General features: G+C 40.6%; 1 protein-coding gene across 10 annotated transcripts in view; it reads left to right on the top strand.

The window, feature by feature from the left end:
* LOC122561838 (protein TASOR 2-like) overlaps positions 1-21,655 on the top strand; it is a 98,934-nt gene extending 77,279 nt beyond the window's left edge. For 9 of the 10 annotated variants that reach the window (XM_043714066.1, XM_043714067.1, XM_043714065.1 and 6 more), the window contains 6 exons: positions 748-873; positions 1,750-1,903; positions 6,032-6,137; positions 7,841-8,022; positions 10,372-10,494; positions 20,062-21,655. In XM_043714066.1, coding sequence (XP_043570001.1) covers positions 748-873; positions 1,750-1,903; positions 6,032-6,137; positions 7,841-8,022; positions 10,372-10,494; positions 20,062-20,165 — 795 coding nt within the window. In that variant the 3' untranslated portion in view covers positions 20,166-21,655. The remainder of the gene's footprint in view (positions 1-747; positions 874-1,749; positions 1,904-6,031; positions 6,138-7,840; positions 8,023-10,371; positions 10,495-20,061) is intronic. The other variant, XM_043714070.1, reaches the window with a different exon arrangement.
* The last annotated feature ends 2,226 nt before the right edge of the window (positions 21,656-23,881 follow it).

The raw sequence follows: 23,881 nt of genomic DNA, 5'->3' as shown, positions 1-23,881 counted from the left end.
AATTGCCATAAAAGAGGACCTAGAGGCTACTGTCACATTAGAGAAGGACAGCACCGGTGGTAATTTAACCAAAGGGTCCCCACATATCAGGGAGTGATGAAGTTGAGAAGGTGGCACTTTCACGGTGCGGGAAATGAACCCATACTGTTGGCATCATTCTGCATTGCAAGCGAGCCATCCAGCCACCTGAGCTATCCAACCCCAACTTATATGGGCCTGTAAATAATTTGAATGGTTGTGAGTCTGAAAGCCAAAGCTGATTTAATGCATCATAGCTTGGCTCGCATTGTAAAAAAATTTAAAATAATGAGGCATGCTTTGGACAACTTACAATTCAGCTGAACAAATCATTCCAGTTAAGCAACTTTGAATTAATAGGATTCCTTAGTCTGTGGACCATATTGAAATTACTCCAATCAATACATTAATATCATGTTAGGTGAGACAGCGCCCATGTTAATTGTTCAGGGTTTGTAAAAGAATAGGCTTGATGAGCTGAATGGCCTGTTGTCACACATGCTTTCTGCTTTTCCTATCTACTATTGGATGGCATTACCTTTCTGTTGTTTTGCTTATCTGCAAACAGAAAGTCAGAAATATTTGCTTGTCATTTACAGGAGCTAAATATCAAGGTCATTAAACTGTACCTATCCTCAATTGAGTTTTTCCTTTCAACAATTGCCCATCAAGTTCAAATGAGCTGGCCTTAAATTATTTTAATTGTTAATAACCCTACTGATGTTTCAGGAATGTCTAAAGAATGAAGGACATGTGGAGATTGGACTGCTGGATCTCTCAGTGATACAGCCACATCATTGTGGCAAAGTTCTTGTTATTATTAGAAATGAAGACATATCAGGGCACCTGCACCAGGTGAGTGGCCCAGCAATACACCTTAAACTATAGGGGTTCTTGTGGTGCAGTGGTAATGTCCCTACCTCTAAATCAGAAGGCCTGGGTTGAAATCCCACCTGCTCTGTGGATATGTAATAACATCTCTGAACAAATTGGTTAGGAAAATATCTTAAACCAACACAACAAAGGTGGCTTTAATGAAAAGATTTTTTTCAGAAAGGATATATACAGCATCATAGAAAATGCAACTGCCTTGTTGTATCAGCTATAAGACCTACAAAGTTCCTGGAAAGATCTTGTGTCAGATTCAATTCTGAGACTGTATCACAGAATTATATGTTACAACTAGGAAGCCATTTGGCCAATATTACCTGTGCCCACTTTATTCAATTTGCTGCATTTCCCCGCTCCATCCCTACGGATATGCAAATGGTTTCTTTTCCAGCTCGACAGCTTGAATCCTTCAATCCCCACTGTTTGTTCTGCCAATTATCTTAAATCTGTGTCATCTTGTAACTGCACCCACTGCCAGTGGAATAGTCGATAATTATTAACACCTTTGTTAATAATTTTTCCTCAGCCCTCCCAAATCCAAAGACACTAATTGCAACTTCTCTGATTTGTTGACACATGTTAACTATCAAATTCTTAAAGAGAGCATCTTCTCATTGTAGTACCAATTTTGACATGGTCCGATGCACATGTATTTGATTGGCACAGATTAAGTAATTCCAACATGTCACAAAATGTCACAAGATACAATTATATTCTGTTATTATATTTGTGGAGATTTTCATTGAAATAAATAATACGCATAATGTACTTATGCCTTTTAAGTGTGACAGTCCATTATGCACGTACTGGAATAATTTTTGTCTTGGGTCCTTTTCCTAGATTCCGCACTTAGTGGAATTAAAACAGGTGCCATGTGTTCAGTTTGCTGGTGTGGATAACGCAGAAGATATAAAAGACCAAACATTCCAAGAGTTATTTACCTCTGGAGGTTTTGTTGTTTCTGATGGGACAGTGCTGAACAACGTAACTCCAGGTAGGTTCTCAACAAGTTGATTATAATCCTTACCACTGTATTTCTGTAGCTGCCTAATATATAAAACAAGCTTAAGTTTAGTTTTAATGATAATTGATTTTACAAAATTACTAAGCAATGTTGATTGTTGAAACTGGAAAACTTTAGATCCTGGGATCATTGATGTGTGGCATGTTTGAATTAGAAAATTTGTTAAACCAAAATTGCATTCTGCATAGCACTATTAAATGGCTTTCACAAACTCAAATAACCATTTCAATACCTTAAAAGCTCATAGAGGAAATACCTTGAAGGGAGGGAGGAGTTTGTATTTGATCTACAAATTAGTTTTATTTACTGACTATCTTCTGATACAGCGGAAAGAGTGCAAACTGATAAGCTTGTACTTGTGGTAACTGTAATCAGCTGCCAGACAGAAGGATTAATGCTCCCTTATGGGAGTCTGTGTAAGATCAGGCTGTTCCAAATAGAGTGTAATGGTTGGGGTGAGCAGCCAGTCTGGGGAGCGCTCGATCAAAATAGATGGAGAACATTCTGTACAGATATTAAGTTTAACAACTTAATTTCAAGGGCAAGCAGCCCGATAGTTGGAACAGTCGTTAACTGCTACTCTCACTTACCTGTCTCCCCTCCCACATTTAAATCCAATTGAATATGGATTCTTGTTCAGAAATTCCCTTCATTATCGTAGGTTTTGCAACTTAAGAAATCTAGAATCATTATATTTTAAAAACATCAGACAAGGAAGACAAAATGGCAATGAAGAAACTGTTTTAATGTAAAGAACACTTATTAAAAAGAAATTATTACAAACCATTATACCATAACCTTGAAATGAACTGCAGAAAGTAAACATATGGAGGTTTAAAGCATTTTTGGCTGAAATTCCTCCCATTTGCTCTAGTGCTAGCATTAACCATGTCATTTTTGCTGGTTTTGACATTTGAGCAATGTGGAGTTGAACAAAATTATAGAACTGTTCTGAGAAACTGAACTGCCATAATCTAATGGGATAGTAAAGCAGGCTTGAGGGGCCAAATGGTGACTTGCTGTTTGTGTTATTATATATCCAAATAATTGGATTAATGATTTAATTAAATTATTGGAGCATGGAAGTGCAGGCTCATGAATTAATTATTTACACGAAAACGTCAGAGCCTATGACTTGCCAATCATTTTTGTTTGGTTCTACCTGTTTCTGTTAACTCTTTATTGCAGGTGAAAATACCAACAGCATCAGCCTATCAGCTTGAACAGTAGAGATGGCTAATTAGACTGACGGTGCTTCAGCCCTAACAAACATAACACCAGCACTCACTGGATCCATTCTCCCAACAAAGAGTTATGCTTGCAGGTTTAGCATTGCTGTGTTGTAGCCCTGTCTCCAGGCCACACTTCCATCAAACCTGGCCCCCTATTGAGGGGGTCAGTTTATCAGCTACTTCAGTATATATTTATGTAGCCTCCTTAACTTGGCAAAATGTCCTAAGACTTTTTGCAGGAGCCTTATGAAGCAAAATTTACAGTGAACCACATAGAAGCATAGAAAAGAGATTACACAAACAAAGGAGCACTCCGTGGAATTCAGGTACAAAGAATAGATTACCCAAGTTGTGGATTCCAAAAGGCGGAATGGGCTTTGAAATTAGAGCCAGAATTTTCATGAGTGAAATTAGGAAACATTTTAAACACAAAGGAGGGTAAAAGTTTGGAATCCATTTTAACAAAGTGATGTAAGATTACTGGTTAGTTGTCTGTCTGAGATTGACACCTTGGGTTATCAGAACTGTAGCAAAGGTTAAAGAAAGGCAGGTATGTAGCTTTAGTTCATAGATCAACCATCATCCCTTTGAATGGTTGGACAGGTTCTGAATGGTCTACTCTTGCTATCATTCCAGCAGGATATTGGAAAATTTGGGGCAGAGGAAGCCAAGGACCGAGCCACCAGTGTTGGGGTGATGAGTAACAAGGATATGCATAAGTCTAGAATTGGAGAAACATAGAGCAGAGCTCCTGGGAGATTGTAAGCCTGGTAGAAGTCACAGAAGAGATATCCTTGTGCATTAATTTGACTCTCCATCTTGTTGTGCTCATACTTCTCTTCATAGCAGCTTCTAATAACATAAAGTGCAGCAGAATGAAAGGGTGTTAAACCCGATCACAATTCTTTGCAGCAGTTTCATTATAAAACAGAGGTTTTGGTTATCAGTCAGTTCTCTTACTCCACTTTACCCTATTTTCTTTCTGCCCCTCTTGTATGTTACAGAAACATAGGAACAGGAGTAGGCCATTCGGCGCCTCAAGGCTGTCCTGCCATTCAGTGAGACCATGGCTGATCTGTAGCCTAACTTCATATACTTGCTCTTAATATCTTTTGTTTACCAAAAGAAACCTCTCTCTGATTTTAAATTAACAACTGATTCAGCATCTGCTGCCTTTTGTGGAAGAGAGTTCTAAACCTCTCCCACCCTTTGTGTGTTGGTGTGCTTCCGAATAGCTCTCCCTGAATGGTCTGGCCCTGATTCTTAGACTATGCCCCCGAGTTCTCGGATCCCCAATTAGTGAAAATGGTTTACCTCTACCCACCCTGTCTTTTCCTGCAAATAGTTTGAAGGAGATGAGTGGGATACATTTCTGTCCATTATATCAGTGTGTGTAATGAAACACAGAGCACTGGCATACTTCCTGACATGGGGCATTGCAGTTTGCACTGGTCTCCCAGAGTTTAACATCTAATAATGTGCACTTTCTAACTGGAATCACTGAAAAGTGTTGCTGAATGGGAATGCAAGCTACAGAAATACTCTTCCCCATCATCTCCCTAAATTGAGAACAAGTTTCCAATAGTACTGACTTTAAGCACTTTGCACTGTAATTTATCTGGAGTATTGTGTACAGTTTTGGTTCCCTTGAGCAACAATGTAATTACATTGGAGGCAGTGAAGAGAAGGTTCACTTGATTAATCCCAGAGTTGAAAGCCCTGTCTCGTGAGGAGAGATTGGACAGTTTAGGCCTTTACTCATCAGAGTTTAGAAGAATGACAGGAGATAGTGAAGAAGGCGTTTGGTATGCTTTCCTTTATTGGTCAGAGTATTGAGTGCAGGAGTTGGGAGGTCATGTTGCAGCTACACAGGACATTGATTACGGCACTTTTGGAATATTGTGTGCAATTCTGGTCTCCTTCCTATTGGAAGGATGTTGTGAAACTTGAAAGGGCTCAGAAAAGATATACAAGGATGTTGCCAGGGTTGGAAGATTTGAGCTATAGGGAGAGGCTGAACAGGCTGGGGCTGTTTACAAACCTTATAGAGGTTTGTAAAACCATGAGGGGCATGGATAGGATAAATAGACAAAGTCTCTTCCTTGGGGTGTGGGAGTCCAGAATTAGAGGACATAGGTTTAGGGTGAGAGGGGAAAGATATATAAGAGACCTAAGGGGCACATTTTTCACGCAGAGGGCGTATGTATATGGAATGAGCTGCCAGAGGAAGTGGTGGAGGCTGGTACAATTGCAGCATTTAAAAGGCATCTGGATGGGTATATGAATAGGAAGGGTTTGGAAGGATATGGGCCAGGTGCTGGCAGGTGGGACTAGATTGGGTTGGGATACCTGGACAGCATGGACGGTTGGACCGAAGGGTCTGTTTCCATGTTGTACATCTCTATGACTCTATGTAATTGAGGTATTTAAGGTGCTAAAGGGGATTGACAAAGTGGAGATAGAGTGGATGTTTCCCTTTGTGGGACGATCTAGGAGAGGTCATAATTTTAGGATAAGAGGTGGGCGATTTGAAACAGATGAGGAGAAGTTATTTTTCTCAAAGAGTCGTGAATCTGTGGAATTCACTACCCCCAAGTGAGGTGGGCACCGACAGATTTTTAATGAGTAATGGTATAAAGGGTTATGGAGAATGGGCAGGAAAGTGGAGGTGAGGCTGAGGTGAGATCAGCCATGATCGTATTGAATAGCAGAGCAGGCTCTAAAGGCTGAACTGCCTGCTCCTGTTCCTGGTTCTTATGTTCCTCTGTAATTGCCCAGATCAATGCATTGAACAAGCCCTGCAGTCTACACTCTGAGAGTTGTCTATTTTCATTGAGCAACCTACTTTCTATTATTGCTCCTTCAGAATGCTTGCAACAGATTTCGTCCGTCCTGGAACAGCTGAGTGCTGAGCGTGCCTGGAAGTGGATGATTCATTTCAAAGAACTCAAAAAACTGAAGGAGATGGCAAGGTTAGTTTGGTCTAAAGGTTCTGCCAGCTGCTAAACAGACTACCAGTGGCACTGGAGCCCTGATGCTCAGGGAGTTGGTTTTTGGTCCCTTTTTGTCTGGTTCCTGTGGGAAGGGTGACGGGACAAGCAGCAAAGCATTGATCTAACCAGCTCCAAACTGGGTGGATAAAGGCAATATGTCTTTCTTTGAAAACTTTGACTTAGTTTTAATTCACATTTTAGATATTTTCTAATTGACCGGTTCAAGAGATGTTAGGACCCTCCTGTGGTGCACGTGGGACGTGATCCAGAACCTCCTGGCTCAGAGTTAGGGACACTATCACAGCATCACAGGAGCCCCTATTGATTTACACTTTAAGGAAAAAACACAATAATATTGACCTATGTTCTTGGGAACACTGTAGGGTTATGACGAGACTCAAGGGTAAAATGATTGTAACCTATCCCAAAATGTGCCCAGATCTGAAAGTGACATTAAGTAGGTTCTCTAAAGTGACTAGAAGCCATTAGCTTCCATTGCAGAGCAGCACTGTGGTTCCATTGGTAGCATTGCTGCCTTTAAGTCAGAATGTAGTGGATTCAAGTGTCAAGATGTCAGTGTAGATCTGATGGTTACCTGGTTTGGATAGCTATGAAAAATCTCATGATGTCATTTTGAAGGAGAGCACAAGGGATCCTCTCTGGGCTGTGGCTCACTTTTGTCAAATCCTCCAGGGCTCCCTGGTCATTCATTGCATTATTATTTGCGTGACATTGTGATATATTGTGGTTTGCCTGATAAAAGTTTGATAAACTGGCTGGCACTGTGGCTCAGTAGTTAGCACTGTTGCCTCACAGTGGCAGGGACCTGCGGTCAATTCCACCCTTGGGCAACTGTCTGTGTGGAGTTTTCACATTCTCCTTGTGCCTGCGTGGGTGTCCTTCGGGTGCTCCAGCTTCCTCCCCCTGTCCAAAGACATGTTGGTTAGCTGGATTGGCCATGCTCAATTGCCCCATAGTGTCCAGGGATGTGCAGACTAGGTGCACTAGCCAAGGGGAATGCAGGGATGGGATGAGTTGGGTTTTGGTGGGATACTCTTTGGTGGGTTGATGTGGGCTTGATGGGCAGAATGGCCTATTTCCACACTGTATGGATTTGGTGAAAATAAAGCTTTTAACAGAAGCATTTCATTGACCGTGGAGTACCTTTTAGATGTCCTAAGGAATTGAAACATTACCTAGCCAAATGTTAGATTATTTCATTGTACAATTGGATTGGTTGTAAGGGACTATTTTGTTGAATGATATCTGAGTTTGGGGACGACACGGTGGCTCAGTGGTTAACACTGCTGCCCCACAGTGCCAGGGACCCGGGTTCGATTCCAGCCTCAGGCGACTGCCTGTGTGGAATTTGCACATTCTCCCTGTGTCTGCGTGGGTTTCCTCTCACAATCCAAAGATATGCAAACTAGATGAATTGACCATGTTAAATTGCCCATAGTATTCAAGGATGTGTAGATCAGGTGCATTAGACAGGGGTAAATGTAGAGTAATGGGGTTTGGATGAAATACTCTTCAGAGGGTCGGTGTGGACTTGTTGGGCCAAAGGGCCTATTACCACACTGTAGAGATTCTGTGATTCTGTAGTGATTCTATGAATTGTTCCGTTTTACTATTAGCCTCAATGTATTCACTCGCTTGTGTGTAACTATGTATTGATACAGAGAGGACCACACTGCAAAGAGAAAGGTTTCTCTGCTGACTCGGAAGATTACAGAAAACCTTGTGGAAGTTCTCCCTTTCCACGCATGTGATTCCAGGTCCAAGGAGAAGCCTGACTATCTCAGCTGCCTTGTGAAGCTACAGGTTCAGAAAATAAGTTCCAGGTTTGCAGTGTTTCTTACAGGTGAGATGCGACAATATTGTGTGATACAACGATCCTTAGAAGAATAAGATATTGTCTGAAGTGAAAATTGAGATGGTTAATGGTTGTTCATTTATAGTGGCCTGCACAGTAATTGTGAAACAAATTTTGTATTTAAGTGTTAATTAGGGAGGTGAAGGCATAAACAATTGTTGGGAACACATGTGTGTTCTCCACTGTCTGCACCTAGCTGCCAGGGAAGAGGGGTTATAACCAAGCAAACTATTGACAAAGCCAGAATCACTGGCCTTTTATAGTCTAGGCTTGGAATTTTCTCTGTGGGATAATCGAGGCAGTAGCTGACATTTTAATAACACAAACATTTGGGCTCCAAACACTATGAGAATGAATGGAGTATTTACAGCAGAATATTTGAAGGATCAGGCTGTAAGTGTGAAGCAGAAATGCTGCTACATGGCCAGCAAGTGGAAAGTATTGTCTTAAATCTTTGGTCATAGAAGTGCACAGAAGTGATAGCACAGAAAACAGAGCAATCAGCACAACTTCTCTATACTGACCTTGATGCTTCATATGAACTTGCACCTACCCTGCTTTGTCTAACCCTAACCTCGTATTTGGCGAGATATGCTTCCATCCATCAGAACATTCATCAATTCATCCATTGTTTTGGTTTAAAAGGCAAGACCAAATGGTTTTTGAATATGAAAGAGGAGGTTTGGTTCTATCCTGGGGAAAATATTGCCAATGAACAGAGACTTTAACCAAGGGTATCTATTGGGAGTCAAAGGCTTAGTGCACTCAGTAAAGGACCTTAGTTATAGATTGGAGAGAATTGTGAATAAAACTTTGTATCTGCAGCAAAAAATAAGCATTTGTCAGCAAGTGATCAGGAATGAGAATTCAAATTCATTAGTTACAAGAACTTGCAATTTAGTTTGATGAAGCACGTGAGAATGCAACAACTAACACAAGATTATCTGTGGAGTCAGCATTTTGGCTCCAAACTGCCCTTTAGGTCTCTCCAAATACAAATCTGTTTTTTTTTAAATAAACTTCTGCCACACATGGAATAAGTTGAGCTGATCTCACTTGGATCTAATCTCCATTTTACCAGGAATACACAATTTGAATTACAGAAATAGGCCATTTGGCGTCTGCTGATGTTACTGCTCCACACCTCATTAGCTTTCTCAACTAGGTGGTCTCCTGATCCTATCAGTGCAACAAACTCTATCTTTATCCCTCCTGTCATTAACCAGCTTCCCCTCAAATGCACCTATGCCATTCACCTTCTTAGAGCATGCAAGTTCCACATTATCATCACTCTCTGGGTGATGACATTTCTTTGGATAAGACTTATTCGTGACTGTAATTATTTAGTGCCCCTCAGTTTGGACTGCTTCACAAGTGGAAACAATGTCTCTATGCCCACTCTACCATCATTTTTAAAGTCCTCATTAAGGTATCAGGTCTCTTCCTTAGGAAAACAAAGATTGAGAAGTTAAAAATCGCACACCAGGTTATAGTCCAACAGGTTTAATTGGAAGCACTAGCTTTCGGAGCGCCGCTCCTTCATCAGGTGGTTGTCGCTCTGAAAGCTAGTGCTTCCAAATAAACCTGTTGGACTATAACTTGGTGTTGGGCGATTTTTAACTTTGTACACCCCAGTCCAACACCGGCATCTCAAAATCATAAAGATTGAGAAGTGACACTTGTCTTTTCAGACTTAAGTATAGGGTCCAGGCTGACACCTAGTGTTGGGTTTCCCTGGATGCTGAGATAGCGAGTTAAAGGTGGGACATTAATTGAAGTCCTTTATTTCTTGTGAACATCAGGTGTGATAATCTGATTTGGAAGAGTAGTCATCTCCCATGTTGTGATCAACATTCCTCCTTTCATGAGAAATATAAGGAAGGCGTTAACTAATCAGTGGTCTCACTTGCTGTAGATTACAGTTTCTGACTCCAAAACGCAGAGCAACTGACTTTTCAAGAAATGAATTGATGGTGAAATGCTTTTAAAATGTTCTGAGGATGAATTCCAGTAAAGTACTACAATCTCAAAACTGAGATTGAAAGATTTTTTTTGTAGAAGAGTTAAGATGCACACCAGCCTCAATCGAAATGACTGGGGGCTTAGTCTGATTAGCCCATGTAACTGCAAAAAAAATTAATTTACTTTCCTTTCAAAAATAAAATTAATTTACTTTCCTTTCAAATGTTTCTCTTTAAAAGATTGAAATACTCACTATCCACAAGCGTTGTGCTTTTATAAGAATACATTTTGAAAATGTGATCATGAAGTGCTAACTTGCAAACTTGTTAAAACAATAATAAATTATATTGTCTCTTCTAATTGACAATCTTTTAGGGAAACCTGAGAACCGAGATCTGTTCGCACAAAGTGGAATCCTCGTTACAGACGTAAACCATTTTATTAAAAGTTTGAGAATGCTAACAACTCCTACACAGGACAGTTTGGCCACAGAAAATGGTAATTAATGTAATTTATTTATAATTTATCACTTTTTGCTATAATTGGAAGTATTAATCCTTGTAGAAGTCTGTAATTAACGATACATCCATAGACTCAAAAACAAAAATTGCTGGAGAAACTCGGCAAGTCTGGCAGCATCTGTGGGAGAGGATCAGAATTAAAGTTTGGAATCCAGAACGATGACTCTTCAGAATTTCAGATATTGCCCAACGTGTAGAGTTTGTCCAGAACTTTATGGATCTTAGACATCTGAAGTACTTTGCTTTTGTTATGAGTTAACTGGCACTGGAAATCAATATTCTTTTTTTTTTGAAAGACAGTTACTGAAGGCAGGAATGCTGGAAATTCACAATGATTAACCTGACCCTCCTGGAAATACTGGTCAGGGGAGGCAGCAACTATAGTGGGAGAAACTGAGTTCATGTTTCAGGTCTGTTACTGTGCTCCAGAAATGGAAAACATTACAGATTTTTAAGCAAGTTCAAGTGACAGAACTGGAGGGGAGAGAAGGAGAGATCAGTCATAATGTCAGGAGTCACAGTATCAGTAAGTTTCGCATGGTCAGGAAAGAGTGAGACATAGCCCAAGTAAGTATGTAGTTTGGGGATGTTGGAGGCAGCATAGGAATAGAACTGATCTTTTTTTTTCTTCCTCCATTTTAAAATTTTATGATTTCAATAGTCCAGTTAGAAGATTAATAAGGTGGCTGACTGAGCAGTCGATCACCTGAAGCCTGAATAGAGCCTTACAATTGAAGCTTAACTGATGTGAGTCATCTCAGCTCACCTTGGCTCAGTTTAAGACAGGGTCTGTTGAAAGCATGCGACCAGTAAGCTGGAAGGAGTTACCAGCCTCAAAGAGACTGAGCCCTTCCCCCTCCCCCAGTTCAGGGAACTTGGAGGCCACGTTGGAAGGTAGGGACGAGGAACTCTTTGTTTGGCTTTTTAGTTTGTAAGTTGGTTTTACATAAATTGAAGGATCAGTGACCCAGTGCAAAACGAAGAATGACATCACAGCAAAACGTTAAGGGTACTAATTTGACGATCGGTTATGGATTACTTTCAAATTAAGGATAAATAGGAGAAATATTTATGATTACAAACAGTAAGACTAGAAGGACATTTTCTTTAAAAATCAAATTAGAACTAAGTAAATAGAGATGCCAGGCCAGGTGATGTGTTGTAATGATGTGGGAGCTGGTAGACCCCTTTGGGAGCTCGTAGTGACCACATCTCTAACAAGTGTTGGCTGCTTGAGGAACTTTAGCTCAGGACTGATCAGCTGGAGTCTAAGTTTTGAACACTGCAACACATAAAGGAAGGGAAGAGTTCCCTGGATGCTGTGTTTCAGGAGGCAGTCACACCCCTTCAATAAACTACCTCGAATTTGGTCAGTAGTCATGGGCAGGAGGTTGTGACTAAGTGCAAGGTAGGTAGAGGAATCCAGGAGGGAATGCTGAAGGAGCCTCAACCCTTGAGCTTGTCTATTAGGTTTGAGATTCTTGCTGCCTGTGTGGATGAGGGTGTGGGCTGTAGGGAGGATGAACAAACTAACCATAGCACTGTGATACAGGGAGCCATTCAAGAGCAGGGAGAAATGAGCAATGTAGTTGTAATTGAGGATAGTATAATCACTGGAGCTGACACTGTTCTGTAGTGAGGATTGTGAGTCCTGAAGGTTGTGATATCTGCCTGGTGCCCAGGTTCAAGATCTTATCTGGCTGCAGAGGAACTTTGTGAGAGAGAGGGGAAAGATCCAGTTGTCAAGGTCCATCTCTATTGGTAAAAGGAGGAAGAAGGTTCTGCTGAGAGAATATGTGCAAATAGCGACATACTAAAAAGCAAAACCAAGACGGTAATAATCTCTGGATTAATGCCTGAGCCATGTGCAAATTAGCGCAGTGTCAACCAGATTGAAAGAGGTAAACAAGTGTCTCAAAACTGGTGTGGGAGAAACAGATTTGAATTCATGAGACATTGGCACTCGTACTCAGGGAGGAGGGAGCTGTTCCAATGAGACAGGCTCCATCGAAATCATGCTGGTGAACTGCGTAACTCGGGCTGGGGGGATGGATTTACTTCCATGGAAGATTATATAATCCAAGTTAAAGGAGAATGTGGGATTGCTGGTTAGTGATGGGTTAATTGTTACCAGAAAGGAAATGGAAGGGATAGAATGTATGAATGTCATATTGTACCAAGGAAATCGTAAAAGTGGAGGGAACTTTGATGATAAAACAAACATAAAGACTTTGCGTCTTAATGGTCGAAGCATTGGAATTAGATAGACAAACTAATGGCGCAAATTGGAGTAAATGGATACGATCTCATAGTTCTCATAGATCAAAACTGGGAACTTCACATTCAGGGATGTTTGACCTTTTTTGGAGAGAGAGAAGGGATGGAAAAGGTGGGGTGTGGTGTAGCATTGTTAATAAGAGATGAAATGACAACAGCTGTGAGAGATGACTTTGGTTTGGATGATGCAGAGTGTCCATTTGGGCAAAGGTTTAAAAAATGTAGTAAGGGAAAGAAGACATTGGTACGAGTAATGTATGGACCCCAAAACAGTAGCAACTCTGTGGGAAAGGCTATAATCAACAAATAACAGGAGCATGTAAAAACAATAGTACAATAATTATGGGTGACTTTAATCTTCTTGTAATTGGGTTAATCAAATTGGAAAGGGTAGCTATGATAACAGATTCATAGTGTGCATGAGAAATAGTAGCAATGTTTCATGGAGCCAACCAGGGAACAGGCCATCTTGGAACTGGTAATGAGGCAGGTTTAATAAATGACCTCCTGAGTAAAAGATCCCTTAGGGAGTAATGCTCATAATATGGAGTTTAATATTCAGTTTGAGATTGAGAAACTTGGATCCGAAACAACTGAGCTTAACCTAAAGCCAGAGAATTACAATGAAATGAGTATAGCATTAATGAAAGTGAACTGGGCGGATGGATTAGCAGGAACGACAGGAAGCAGGCAGTGGCAAACAACTAAAGAGAGATAATTCTTGACTCAGCAAAAATACATCCCAATAAGGAGGAAAGATTCTAAGTGAGGGATCAGTCAACCAACCAACCAAGGCTAACCAAGAAGTTAAGGAGTTAATAAGTTGAAAGAGGCCATAGTCAGTAAAAACCCTGAAAACTGAGATAAATTCAGAATCCAGCAAAGAAGGACTAAAGATGATAATAAAGAAAAAATCAATTACCAGGGCAAATCAATTAACAGGAGATATAAAAACTAACAGTAAGAGCTTCTTTGAATACATAAAATGAAAGAGAGGTCAGAATGAACATAGGCCCCTTAAAACAATGAAATGACAGAAGAGTTGACTGATATTTTGCATCAGTCTTTATGTGGAAGATATTTCGAAGATTGCATTCATAGTAAAGAATGTGAGAGAGGAATTCACTACCATCATCACTAGAAATGTAGTATCAGACAAAACTAATGAGGCTTCGGAGAAAAGTCCCTTAATCCTGATGGTTTGCATCCCAGGTAGCTACAGAGGTAGTGAATGCATTTGTTGCAGTTTTAAAATAAAATGTTGGATTGTGGAGAAGTCAGAAGAATGGAAAACAGCTAATGTGACACTCTTATTCAAAAAGTGTGAGAGAGTCAAAAAGTAGGTAGTATCCCTTTGAGCCAGGAGGCCCACCTGTTCTAGAGGTGTGTAATAACATCTCCAAACAGGTTGATGTAGAAAAGAGGCTTTTTAAAAAAAAAAGAAAAGTAGACCCAGACCCTTATGGCAGAGTGGCAATGTCCCTACCTCTGAGCCAGGAGGTTTGGTTGCAAGTCCCATCTGCTCCAGAGGTGTGTAATAACATTTCTGAACAAGTTGAGTAGAAAATACAATAAAGCAGATCCAACTTTCCCAACCACGCCTTTACTTTTGACGGTTTGCATTGCTCTTAATGGGCTTTGCGAGTCAGTATCTAATTGGTGACACGGGCATTTTACTGATGGTTATTTAGTGGTTTTTAAAAAAGTCACGGTGACTTGTGGGGAGAAATGGAATTAAATTGTGCGTAAGAGCATTTCTAGATATAAACAAAAGAGAGGGAAAAAAGGCAGATCAAACTCTCCCGACCCCTCTCTCACTTTTGGTGGTTTCCATTGTCCTTAATGGGCTTTGCTTGTAACTATCTAATTGGTTACACGTGTGATTTACTGGCAGTGGTGGTGGTTAATCATTAAAATCAAAGAAAAAGGTAATAGTGATTTGGTGATGGGAAAATAATCATTCAGCTGTGTGTGATAGCACTTCCGAATATGTATATAAGGAAAAATTTAAGCAGAGTAGTGGCTCTATTTTAGAGTTCAGCAGTAAACAGTGTTCTTTTCCAGTCAGGCTTCCTGAACTATTACACCTTTTATTTATTTTTACCTTCTCTCAGGAGAGGCAAGCTGGGGTGTTTGAATTTCACGGACCTCATGGCTGACGTGAGAAACCTGATGTCTGGGGGAATCTGGCAACATGCTTGGGCTGCCTGCCATGTTCTATCTCACAAATAGGAATTTGGTTATTTCCTTGCCTTCTAACATTGTCAGATTTTACAGAGTGCTTCCACTTTCTAAGTGTTGAGTGTGTAATACACCGAGAGCCATATGTTGAATTAGGCAGCAAATTGACTTCCAAAAATTTACAGAATTTCTATTGTAAATTTACAGTTTAACACAAATAGCAGTTGCCTCCTTTTCCTGTCCAGAAACCGAGACCTCACCCAGAACTCTGCTCTCTTCATCTTTGCCAACCCAACACACAGGGAAAAACCCCAGTTTTTTTTTTACTTTCAGAGCCCACCATCAGATTGAACCAAACTCAAAAACCTCGGGGAAACAAGGGAGGGATGTAAATCAGAGTAGGAGGGAGAGTGGTGAATAAGAGGAAGTGGTGGATATAGGTACAGTTACAGTTGAAAAGACATTTGGGTAAGTAGATGAATAAGAAATGTTTGGAGGGATATGAGACAGGTGCAGGTAGGTGGAACAAGGTTACTTTGGGATCATGGTCGGTGTGGATTGGTTGGACTGGAGGGTCTGTTTCTGTGCTATATGACTCTAGATAATCCACTGTAGCCTCCGAGAATTTCCACTCGTTTTATAACTAAACACACCACAAATTCAAAGTATCCAATTAACAATTAACAACAGTGAACTCTTGCCTGCCAGACATAGTATGACAGTAACAATCAAAAACACAATGAGGAGGAAACCAGTGAGGGAACTAAGTCAAGATACTGTTGAAGGGTGAGAGAATGCACTCCATCCTTCAGAACTCTGTTCTTTTATTTTGATTTTGTAACCCAGCAGCTAATCATCCTATCACCAAATTAATCAAATAACTAACTATAACAAAAAAAACAAAGATGTGAAACCAAAAGAGGGAACTAAATCAAATTAATGTTACAGATGGAAATAATGCAATCTCGCCCTTGCGGTTCCAACTTTTAAGAATGCTTTTTTTTCTAAGCACACTATTCTTTCTTGTTTTTGTTTATTTAAAACACAAAAAACTCTGCTCTATTTTTTTCTAACCCTGTTCACAAGCAACACCCACTGCAAAAGAACTCAGCTTTTTTTAACAAAAAAATGTTTAAAATATATTTTAAACATTCACTGCCATATCACCAGATTAATTCCACTTTCTTTCCTTTTCCCCATAATCCTTGATTCCCTTATTGATTAAAAATCTGTCTATCTCAGCCTTTAATGACCTAACCTCAACATTCCTTTGTTAAAGAGGATTGACAAAATAGGTGTAAAGCAGATGTTACCCCCTGCAGGGCAGTCTAGAATGAGAGGTCATAGTATTTGGCTAAGGGGTGGCAGATTTAAAACTGAGATGAGGAGAAATTAATTCTCTCAAAATGTCATGAATCTGTGGAATGCATTTCCCCAGAGGCATCATCATTGGCGGTCCCGCTGACTCTCTTCCACTCTCAGGGTGAGTCTGGAGGTGGTCGTACAGATCGATGGGGCTACCGCAGGCTCTGTTACACTTGGGGCAGAAGATGGTCATGGGAAGGGGTGGGTGGGATGTTAATATGGAGGCTTGCTCCTTATGTTGTTTTGGCCTGGCTGTCATTTATTTTTCCCGATGGTGTCTTGAGGTGCTCGTCGCCTTCCCAGATATTTCTCCTCCACTTTGGTTGGTCTTGGGCCAGTTATTCCCAGGTGACTGTGGGAATGTCAGACTTTGCCACTGAGGCTTTGAAAATATCCCGGAAGCACCTCCGCTGTCTGCCCGGTGCTCACCAGCAGGTTTGAAGCTGGGAATACTTCTATAATGCGATGGTTGTGTTCTTGAGCAACCCCGTGTTGTAGAAAAATCGCGCTTTAGAAACCGTGTTGGCGATGTAATCACGTTACAGCCAGCACATGTTTTAAAAGTTCATGTTTTAGAAAGTGTCCCCCATTTGTCAATTGCGTTACAGCAAATTCGCGTTAACAAAATGCGCGTTACAGCATACCGACCTGTACAATACCTGCTTGGGGAGTCTTTAGTCGATCATGTTTTTTGGGAAAGCAAATCTTAGCAGGACTTATACACTTAATGGTAAGGTCCTAGGAAGTGTTGCTGAACAAAGAGACCTTGGAGTGTAGGTTCATAGTTCCTTGAAAGTAGAGTTGCAGATAGATAGGATAGTGAAGAAGGCATTTGGTATGCTTTCCTTTATTGGTCAGAGTATTGAGTACAGGAGTTGGGAGATCATGTTGAGGCAGTATAGGACATTGGTTAGGCCACTTTTCGAATATTGCATTCAATTCTGGTCTCCTTCCTATGGGAAGGATGTTATGAAACTTGAAAGGGTTCAGAAAAGATTTACAAGGATGTTGCCAGAATTGGAGGATTTGAACTATAGGGAGAGGTTGAACAGGCTGGGGCTGTTTTCCCTGGACCATCTGAGGCTGAGGGGTGACCTTATAGAGGTTTATGAAATCATGAGGGACATGGGTAGTGTAAATCGACAAAGTATCATCCCTGGGGTGGGGGAGTCCAGAACTAGAGGGCATAGGTTTAGGGTGAGAGGGGAAAGATATAAAAGAGACCTACGGAGCAACCTTTTCACGTAGAGGGTGATGCGTGTATGGAATGAACTGCTGGAAGAAGTGGTGGAGGCTGGTAGAATTGCAACATTTAAAAGGCACCTGGAAGGATAGGAAGAGTTTGGAGGGATATGGGCCGGGTGCTGGCAGGTGGGACTAGATTGGGTTGGAATATCTAGTCAGCATGGACGAGTTGGACCGAAGGGTCAGATTCCGTGCTGTACATCTCTGACTCTATGTGGACGACGTGCCCAGCCTCTCATACTTGATTAAGAGTGTGGTGGACATGAGACACCAAATGAATTTAAGAAAGGCAGATTTTCCATTAGTAAAGGACCGAAGGGTTGTGGCGAGTGAGCAGGGAAGTGGAGCTGAGGCAAGATGGGATCATCCATGATCGTACTGAATGATGGAGCAGGCTCGAGGGGCTGAATGGCCTGCTTCTGCACCTAGTCCTTATGTTTTAAAGAATTCCACCGTTTTCCTACCCTCTGAGAGAAATTATGCCCCATCTCCTGTTTTGTGAAAAGCTGTAATCTAACTATAAAAGTTATTTGTGAAGATTTATCCAATGCCGCCTGGTGCCAGCATGAATCATCAAATAATCCAGTCCTGATTCTCTAATGGTTACAAGGCCTGTGTAATCTACATGTGAACATCGGCCAGTTCTATCTTAACCTTTTTGAATGTCGTAAGTGAGCATTGCACAATTCATCAACCATACATGAACCTGCCCATGGGGAGGAATTATTCACAGAACAGTATGACCCAAGCAAGTATCTATCAAGGCACAAGGAAGAAGGGAAGTGGGATATGCTGAATAAACATAAAGTATAATCATATAGAGACCTAAAGATGGAAGTAAACATACTGGAACCCAAATGTCCTTATAGTCAAGGGTGGAGGACTGCTAAATATACCTTTAACCAAGTAATCAGAATATCATGGGACTGGTATCTTGATCAATGGGCCAATGGGCTGAGGAATGGCAGATGGAGTTTAGTTTAGATATAGGAGTTGGGAGGTCATGTTGTGGCTGTACAGCTTTGGTTAGGCCACCTTTGGAATATATTGTTCAGTTCTGGTCTCCGTGCTATAGGAAGGATATTGTGAAACTTGAAAGGGTTCAGAAAAGATTTACAAGGATGTTGTCAGGGTTGGAGGGTTTGAGCTACGGGGAGAGACTGAATAAACAGAGGATGTTTTACCTGGAGCATCAGAGGCTGAGGGGTAACCTATAGAATTTTATAAGATCATGAGGGACATGGATAAGGTGAATAGCCAAAGGTAGGGGAATCCAAAACTAGAAGGCATAAGTTTAACGTGAAGGGGGAGGGGGGGTACAAAAGGGTCTGGAAGGGCAATTCTTCAGAGGGTGGTGAGTGTCTGGAACGGGCTGCCAGAGGTAGTGGTGGAAGCAAGTACAATTTTGGTCATTGAAGAAACATTTAGACAGTTCCCTGGATGGGATAGGTCTGGAGTGATGTGGACCAAGTGCAGGCAAACTAATTTAATTGTGAAAACAGGGTGGCATGGGCCAGTTTCCCTGCTGTACACTTCTATGAATCTAAATAATGATCAAATAACAAACACTGCCCATCAGTGTTACAATGATGTAAGTTAAGGAAGGGTATGGCAAGAGGGAGGAGCTAAATCAAAATGGAGTTGGAAATAATGCACTCCAGCTCCTGGGTCACACTTTCCTGTGAAAGCTTAGAGGAGAACTCCACGATTTCTGTTTTGTAAACCTACCATTAAATCACCTAATTAGAAATCTGCTCTTAAGATAGTTTCTGATCAACTTGCTGAGATTTATTGCACACCACTGGAACAGGTGGGACGTAAACCCAAATACCCTGGCTCAGAGGTGGGGACACTATAAGAATTCTATAGCTCTACTCATAAATACAAAAATCCAACAAGCACCACCTACTCTTGATCAACTCTGCAGCTGACCTGTCTATGCCTTATTAAAGGGACATGTATTTCTATATTGAGTATTTCTATGAACTTATTTTCTCTATTAATGACAGTTTTGAATTGTTTAATGATTGATTTGAAAAAGGTTCTGGATATAAACACTTGCTAAATCGATTATAAACTTCAAATAAAAACAATATGTATGAAATGCCAAGGCACATTAAAAGGCATTTTTCCAGATTGAATCATCTACAAAACCCTGATCTCTTCAAAGGTTTGAAGATGGAACATTCCCATACAGAAAAAATCATTTGACCTATCACTGTGTGACAGCCTGCAGAAAGAATTAGGATCTGTTGAGTGCTAGAAAGAGTTCTATTTTCTTTGGTAGGTTCAGATAGCCCATAAGAGGGTTATAAGATGGGCAAGTTCTCATAATCCAACTGGAAGTATCTGTGGGTGTTGAAAACTGTTTGTTCAAAATGCTGATATTTTCTTGATCATTTTCTGCAAGCATAAAGTGACATTTTATGTACGATAGAACAGCGATAACACCGTGTCTTTGTTGCTTTCCTTCTAGCTCTTGTGGTGGAAGGAGGTCACTACTCAGAGATTCACTTGGAGCCATCTTATGGGAAAAATAAAGTCACCCAGAATTTGCAAATGCCATCCACCTTGTTCTGATTATGATCCTAACATTGTATGTGCAGTCAGGCATGGTGGAGGGATGGAGGGTGGTGTGGCGGGGGGAGGGGGTGGGGGGAGAGGAGGAGGAGGAGGAGGGAAATGGGGCAAGGAAGAGAAGCCTTCCAAATCTCCTCATTCTGCATTTGGCTTCCAACAAGACAGGGCAATGAACTTCCATTCAGCTCACCAGGGCCTGACTAAAGAACCTATACACAGGAGGATCAAAGTCCGAGTTTTGCATTTGGAAGAGAGATCAACAGAGTGTCCCTGTATGTTTTCTACCTGTTGTATTCTCAGTAGTTTTCCTGTGAATTACATTTTTCCATGCATGCTGCCATGAATGAATTGATTTGCTGAGTCTCTGATTTTTGGCAAACAATTGGCTTAACACTTGCAATGAAATTTGGGAAATCTAATCGGATACTCTGACTGACAACAAATCTCTTCAGTGACCAGGCGAGGAGGCTTCTTATCCCTCGCTGTTGACTAATTTCCTTCCACTCCAAACTTATTAACATTATTCATTGCCCATGAGGGCAGCGAGGATGGGGGAGCAATCATGCAGTGCCTTCTGATGCTCAAACTGTCTCGACTAATTCACCAATGATAGTAGGAAGTTCTCGCAGACAGTCACAGAACCCCTTTCTTAGTTAAACAGTATTTTAGTAGGATCGGCTGTCAACCCATCAGGAATAGAAAGCTCAACAAGTCCAGGTTTTTGCACTTAGTACATACAAGGAGTCATGAAAGAACTGAAACTGACTTGTAGTTGGGGATTCAGGTAGAATTTGCCGAAACAATACAGGTAACTTCCAATTTATCAGTGTTTAATATCCTGGTTCACTGACATTTTGCAAAATGGAACCTCATTTGAGAAAATTCATCTAAACCTAATGGATAGTAATCTACCTCTTATCCAATAACACTAGGAAACAGCTGAAGTTTTTGCTGTACTTAATTTTGCAAAATACACGCTGATTTGGGGCAGTGTTCACAGTTTTTAAAGTGATTTATGATTGATTCTTTTTCTTTGGGACTCTGTGTATCAGACACAATTTTATTCAGCTAACAGATGAACTCCATGAGTTCAATTTCCTCCCATTCACTCCTCCCACTTCAAGTATGTAACTCAAATCAACAGACAAACTGAATGGAAAACAACACAGAAACCTGTTTCGGTTTTTTTTTGAATGATAGAAATACTTGCAAACACCAAAATAGGAATGCATTACCGGTTGTTTGAACTTGTAACAGAATTATCAAAATGATATATTGGTGCCATACTTGATCAATTTTCATTTTTTTAATGCATCAAGGTGTAATTTTTACATCCTGTTCAGACCACATTAATTTTGTCAATTCAATAGAACTGAAGTTTACTATATTTTTGTATTTATTTGTATATATTTAATCAGTGTCAAAATAAAGATTATTTCTGTATTTCAAAAATTGCAATATTACATTTGACACCATGTTTTGTTAAAATAAAGTGCTTTCAAAATTTGAAGTTTTGTGCAAGAGGTTTCCTTTTGTCATTAAGAAACTGAATAATAACTTGGACTCCGTAAAGTTAAGGAATGTAAGGAACGAGGAAGATGATGGCCCAGTGCTTTTATTATTGGATTGTTAATCCAAAGACCCAAGTAATGCCTTGGGGACCTGAGTCCGAATCCTGCCATTGCAGATGGTGAAATTTGAATTCAATTTTTAGAACTCTGGCATTAGGAGTCTCCTAATAACTATGGAACCATTTTGGATTGTTAGAAAACTCTCATCGGATTCACTAATGTCCTTTATGAAAGGAAATTGCCATCTTTACCCAGTCTTGTCTACATATGACTCTTAATGCCCTCTTGGTAATTAGGGAAGGACAATAAATGCTGGTCTAGCTGGCGATGCCCTCATCCCATGAGTGAATTTTAAAGAAACCCACCTCATTGCTATTGTAATGTTTTTAAATACAACTTTCCATGATGGTTCTACATGGTTAAGCACAGATTTCCTGGAGTTGTCATATTAGTTCTCTTCCACCTTTATCTTTACCTATTCCCTATCTACCTCATCAATGTCAACAAGTCCTCATGTAGAAAAGTACCCAAAGTTTGTCAAAGATTGACATACCTGTATTGTTCCCATTTGAATGACCAGATTAATCAGCCTACAAAGGGTGCATTAGATTTAAATGTTTGTTGCTCAGTATTGTGATCCTTGCTGATGTTACTACTGGAGAAGACTGATCCAAGAATGAAATCCGGCTTAGAGTCCTAGGGATGTATAGCACAGGAATAGACCCTTTGTTCCAACTCGTCCATGCTGACCAGATATCCCAATCCAACCTACTCCCATCTGCCAGCACACTGCCCACCTCCCAACAAACCCTTCCTACTCATATACCCATCCAAATGCCTTTTAAATGTTGCAGTCATATCAGCCTCCACCACTTCCTCTGGCAGCTCATTCCATACATGTACCACCCTCAGTGTGAAAAAGTTGTCCTTTAGGTCTCTTTTACATCTTTCCCCTCTCACCCTAAAACCATAGTATTTTAAAAAATTTTTAGGTAATATAGTCACACAAAGCTGCAGAGTTTCTTTAACAACCGAGCAGCAGTTTATTACATAAAAGAAACAAAAACAACCATGTTATGTAGCTATAGAAGACCGTTTGAAAGATTGTAAAACACATTGAAATTCAAAATTGAGAGCTCAGACTTGCTCAGCTTTGCATAATCTGCAGATTGTAACCAAACAGTCCTGGGCTGTTGTCATGGAAATTGTATAAACTAATCTTTCTAAGGAGTAATCTGTGCTTTGTCTGAACTGTTCTACACTTATTTTCCAGAAGAAGAATCATATTTTGTTCTGACCCTAGTCAAATCTCCTCTGAACTGCTCAAAAATGTTTAATCTCCAAATTTTCCAAAGCAAAAATCATACATTGATAATCATGAACAAAAAACAAACTAATGGCCCTAAATTTTTACATTTCCTGTTATAAAGCAGTGCAGTACAAACGATTATCCGATATATTCTCAGGGATCCCTGTTATACATGCTAGATTAGGTCACTGTTCTGGAAGGATAACCTTTTTGAAAGTTCACTATTTTAAACTCCAAACTGTACAAGTTATATCTATATATGCTGTGGTTCTGTTCGCCGAGCTGGAAGTTTGTGTTGCAAACGTTTCGTCCCCTGTCTAGGTGACATCCTCAGTGTTTGGGAACCTCCTGTGAAGCGCTTCTGTGGAGTTTCCTCCGGCATTTATAGTGGCCTGTCCCTGCTGCTTCCGGTTGTCAGTTTCAGCCGTCCGCTGTAGTGGCCGGTATATTGGGTCCAGGTCTATGTGTTTGTTGATGGAGTTTGTGGATGAGTACCAAGCTTCTAGGAATTCCCTGGCTGTTCTTTGTTTCGCTTGCCCTATAATGGTAGTGTTGTCCCAGTCAAATTCATGTTGCTTGTCGCCTGCGTGTGTGTGGCTACTAGGGATAGCTGGTCGTGTCGTTTCATGGCTGGTCGATGTTTGTGGATGCGAATCGTTAGCTGTCTTCCTGTTTGTCCTATATAGTGTTTTGTGCAGTCCTTGCATGGGATTTTGTACACTACGTTAGTTTTGCTCATGCTGGGTATCGGGTCCTTCATTTTGGTGAGTTGTTGTCTGAGAGTGGCTGTTGGATTGTGTGCTGTTATAAGTCCTAGTGGTCACAGTAGTCTGGCT

Source organism: Chiloscyllium plagiosum, chromosome 23, assembly GCF_004010195.1.
Source record: "Chiloscyllium plagiosum isolate BGI_BamShark_2017 chromosome 23, ASM401019v2, whole genome shotgun sequence".
Taxonomy (NCBI): Eukaryota; Metazoa; Chordata; class Chondrichthyes; order Orectolobiformes; family Hemiscylliidae; genus Chiloscyllium; species Chiloscyllium plagiosum.
This window is presented reverse-complemented; position numbering and strand designations above follow the sequence as displayed.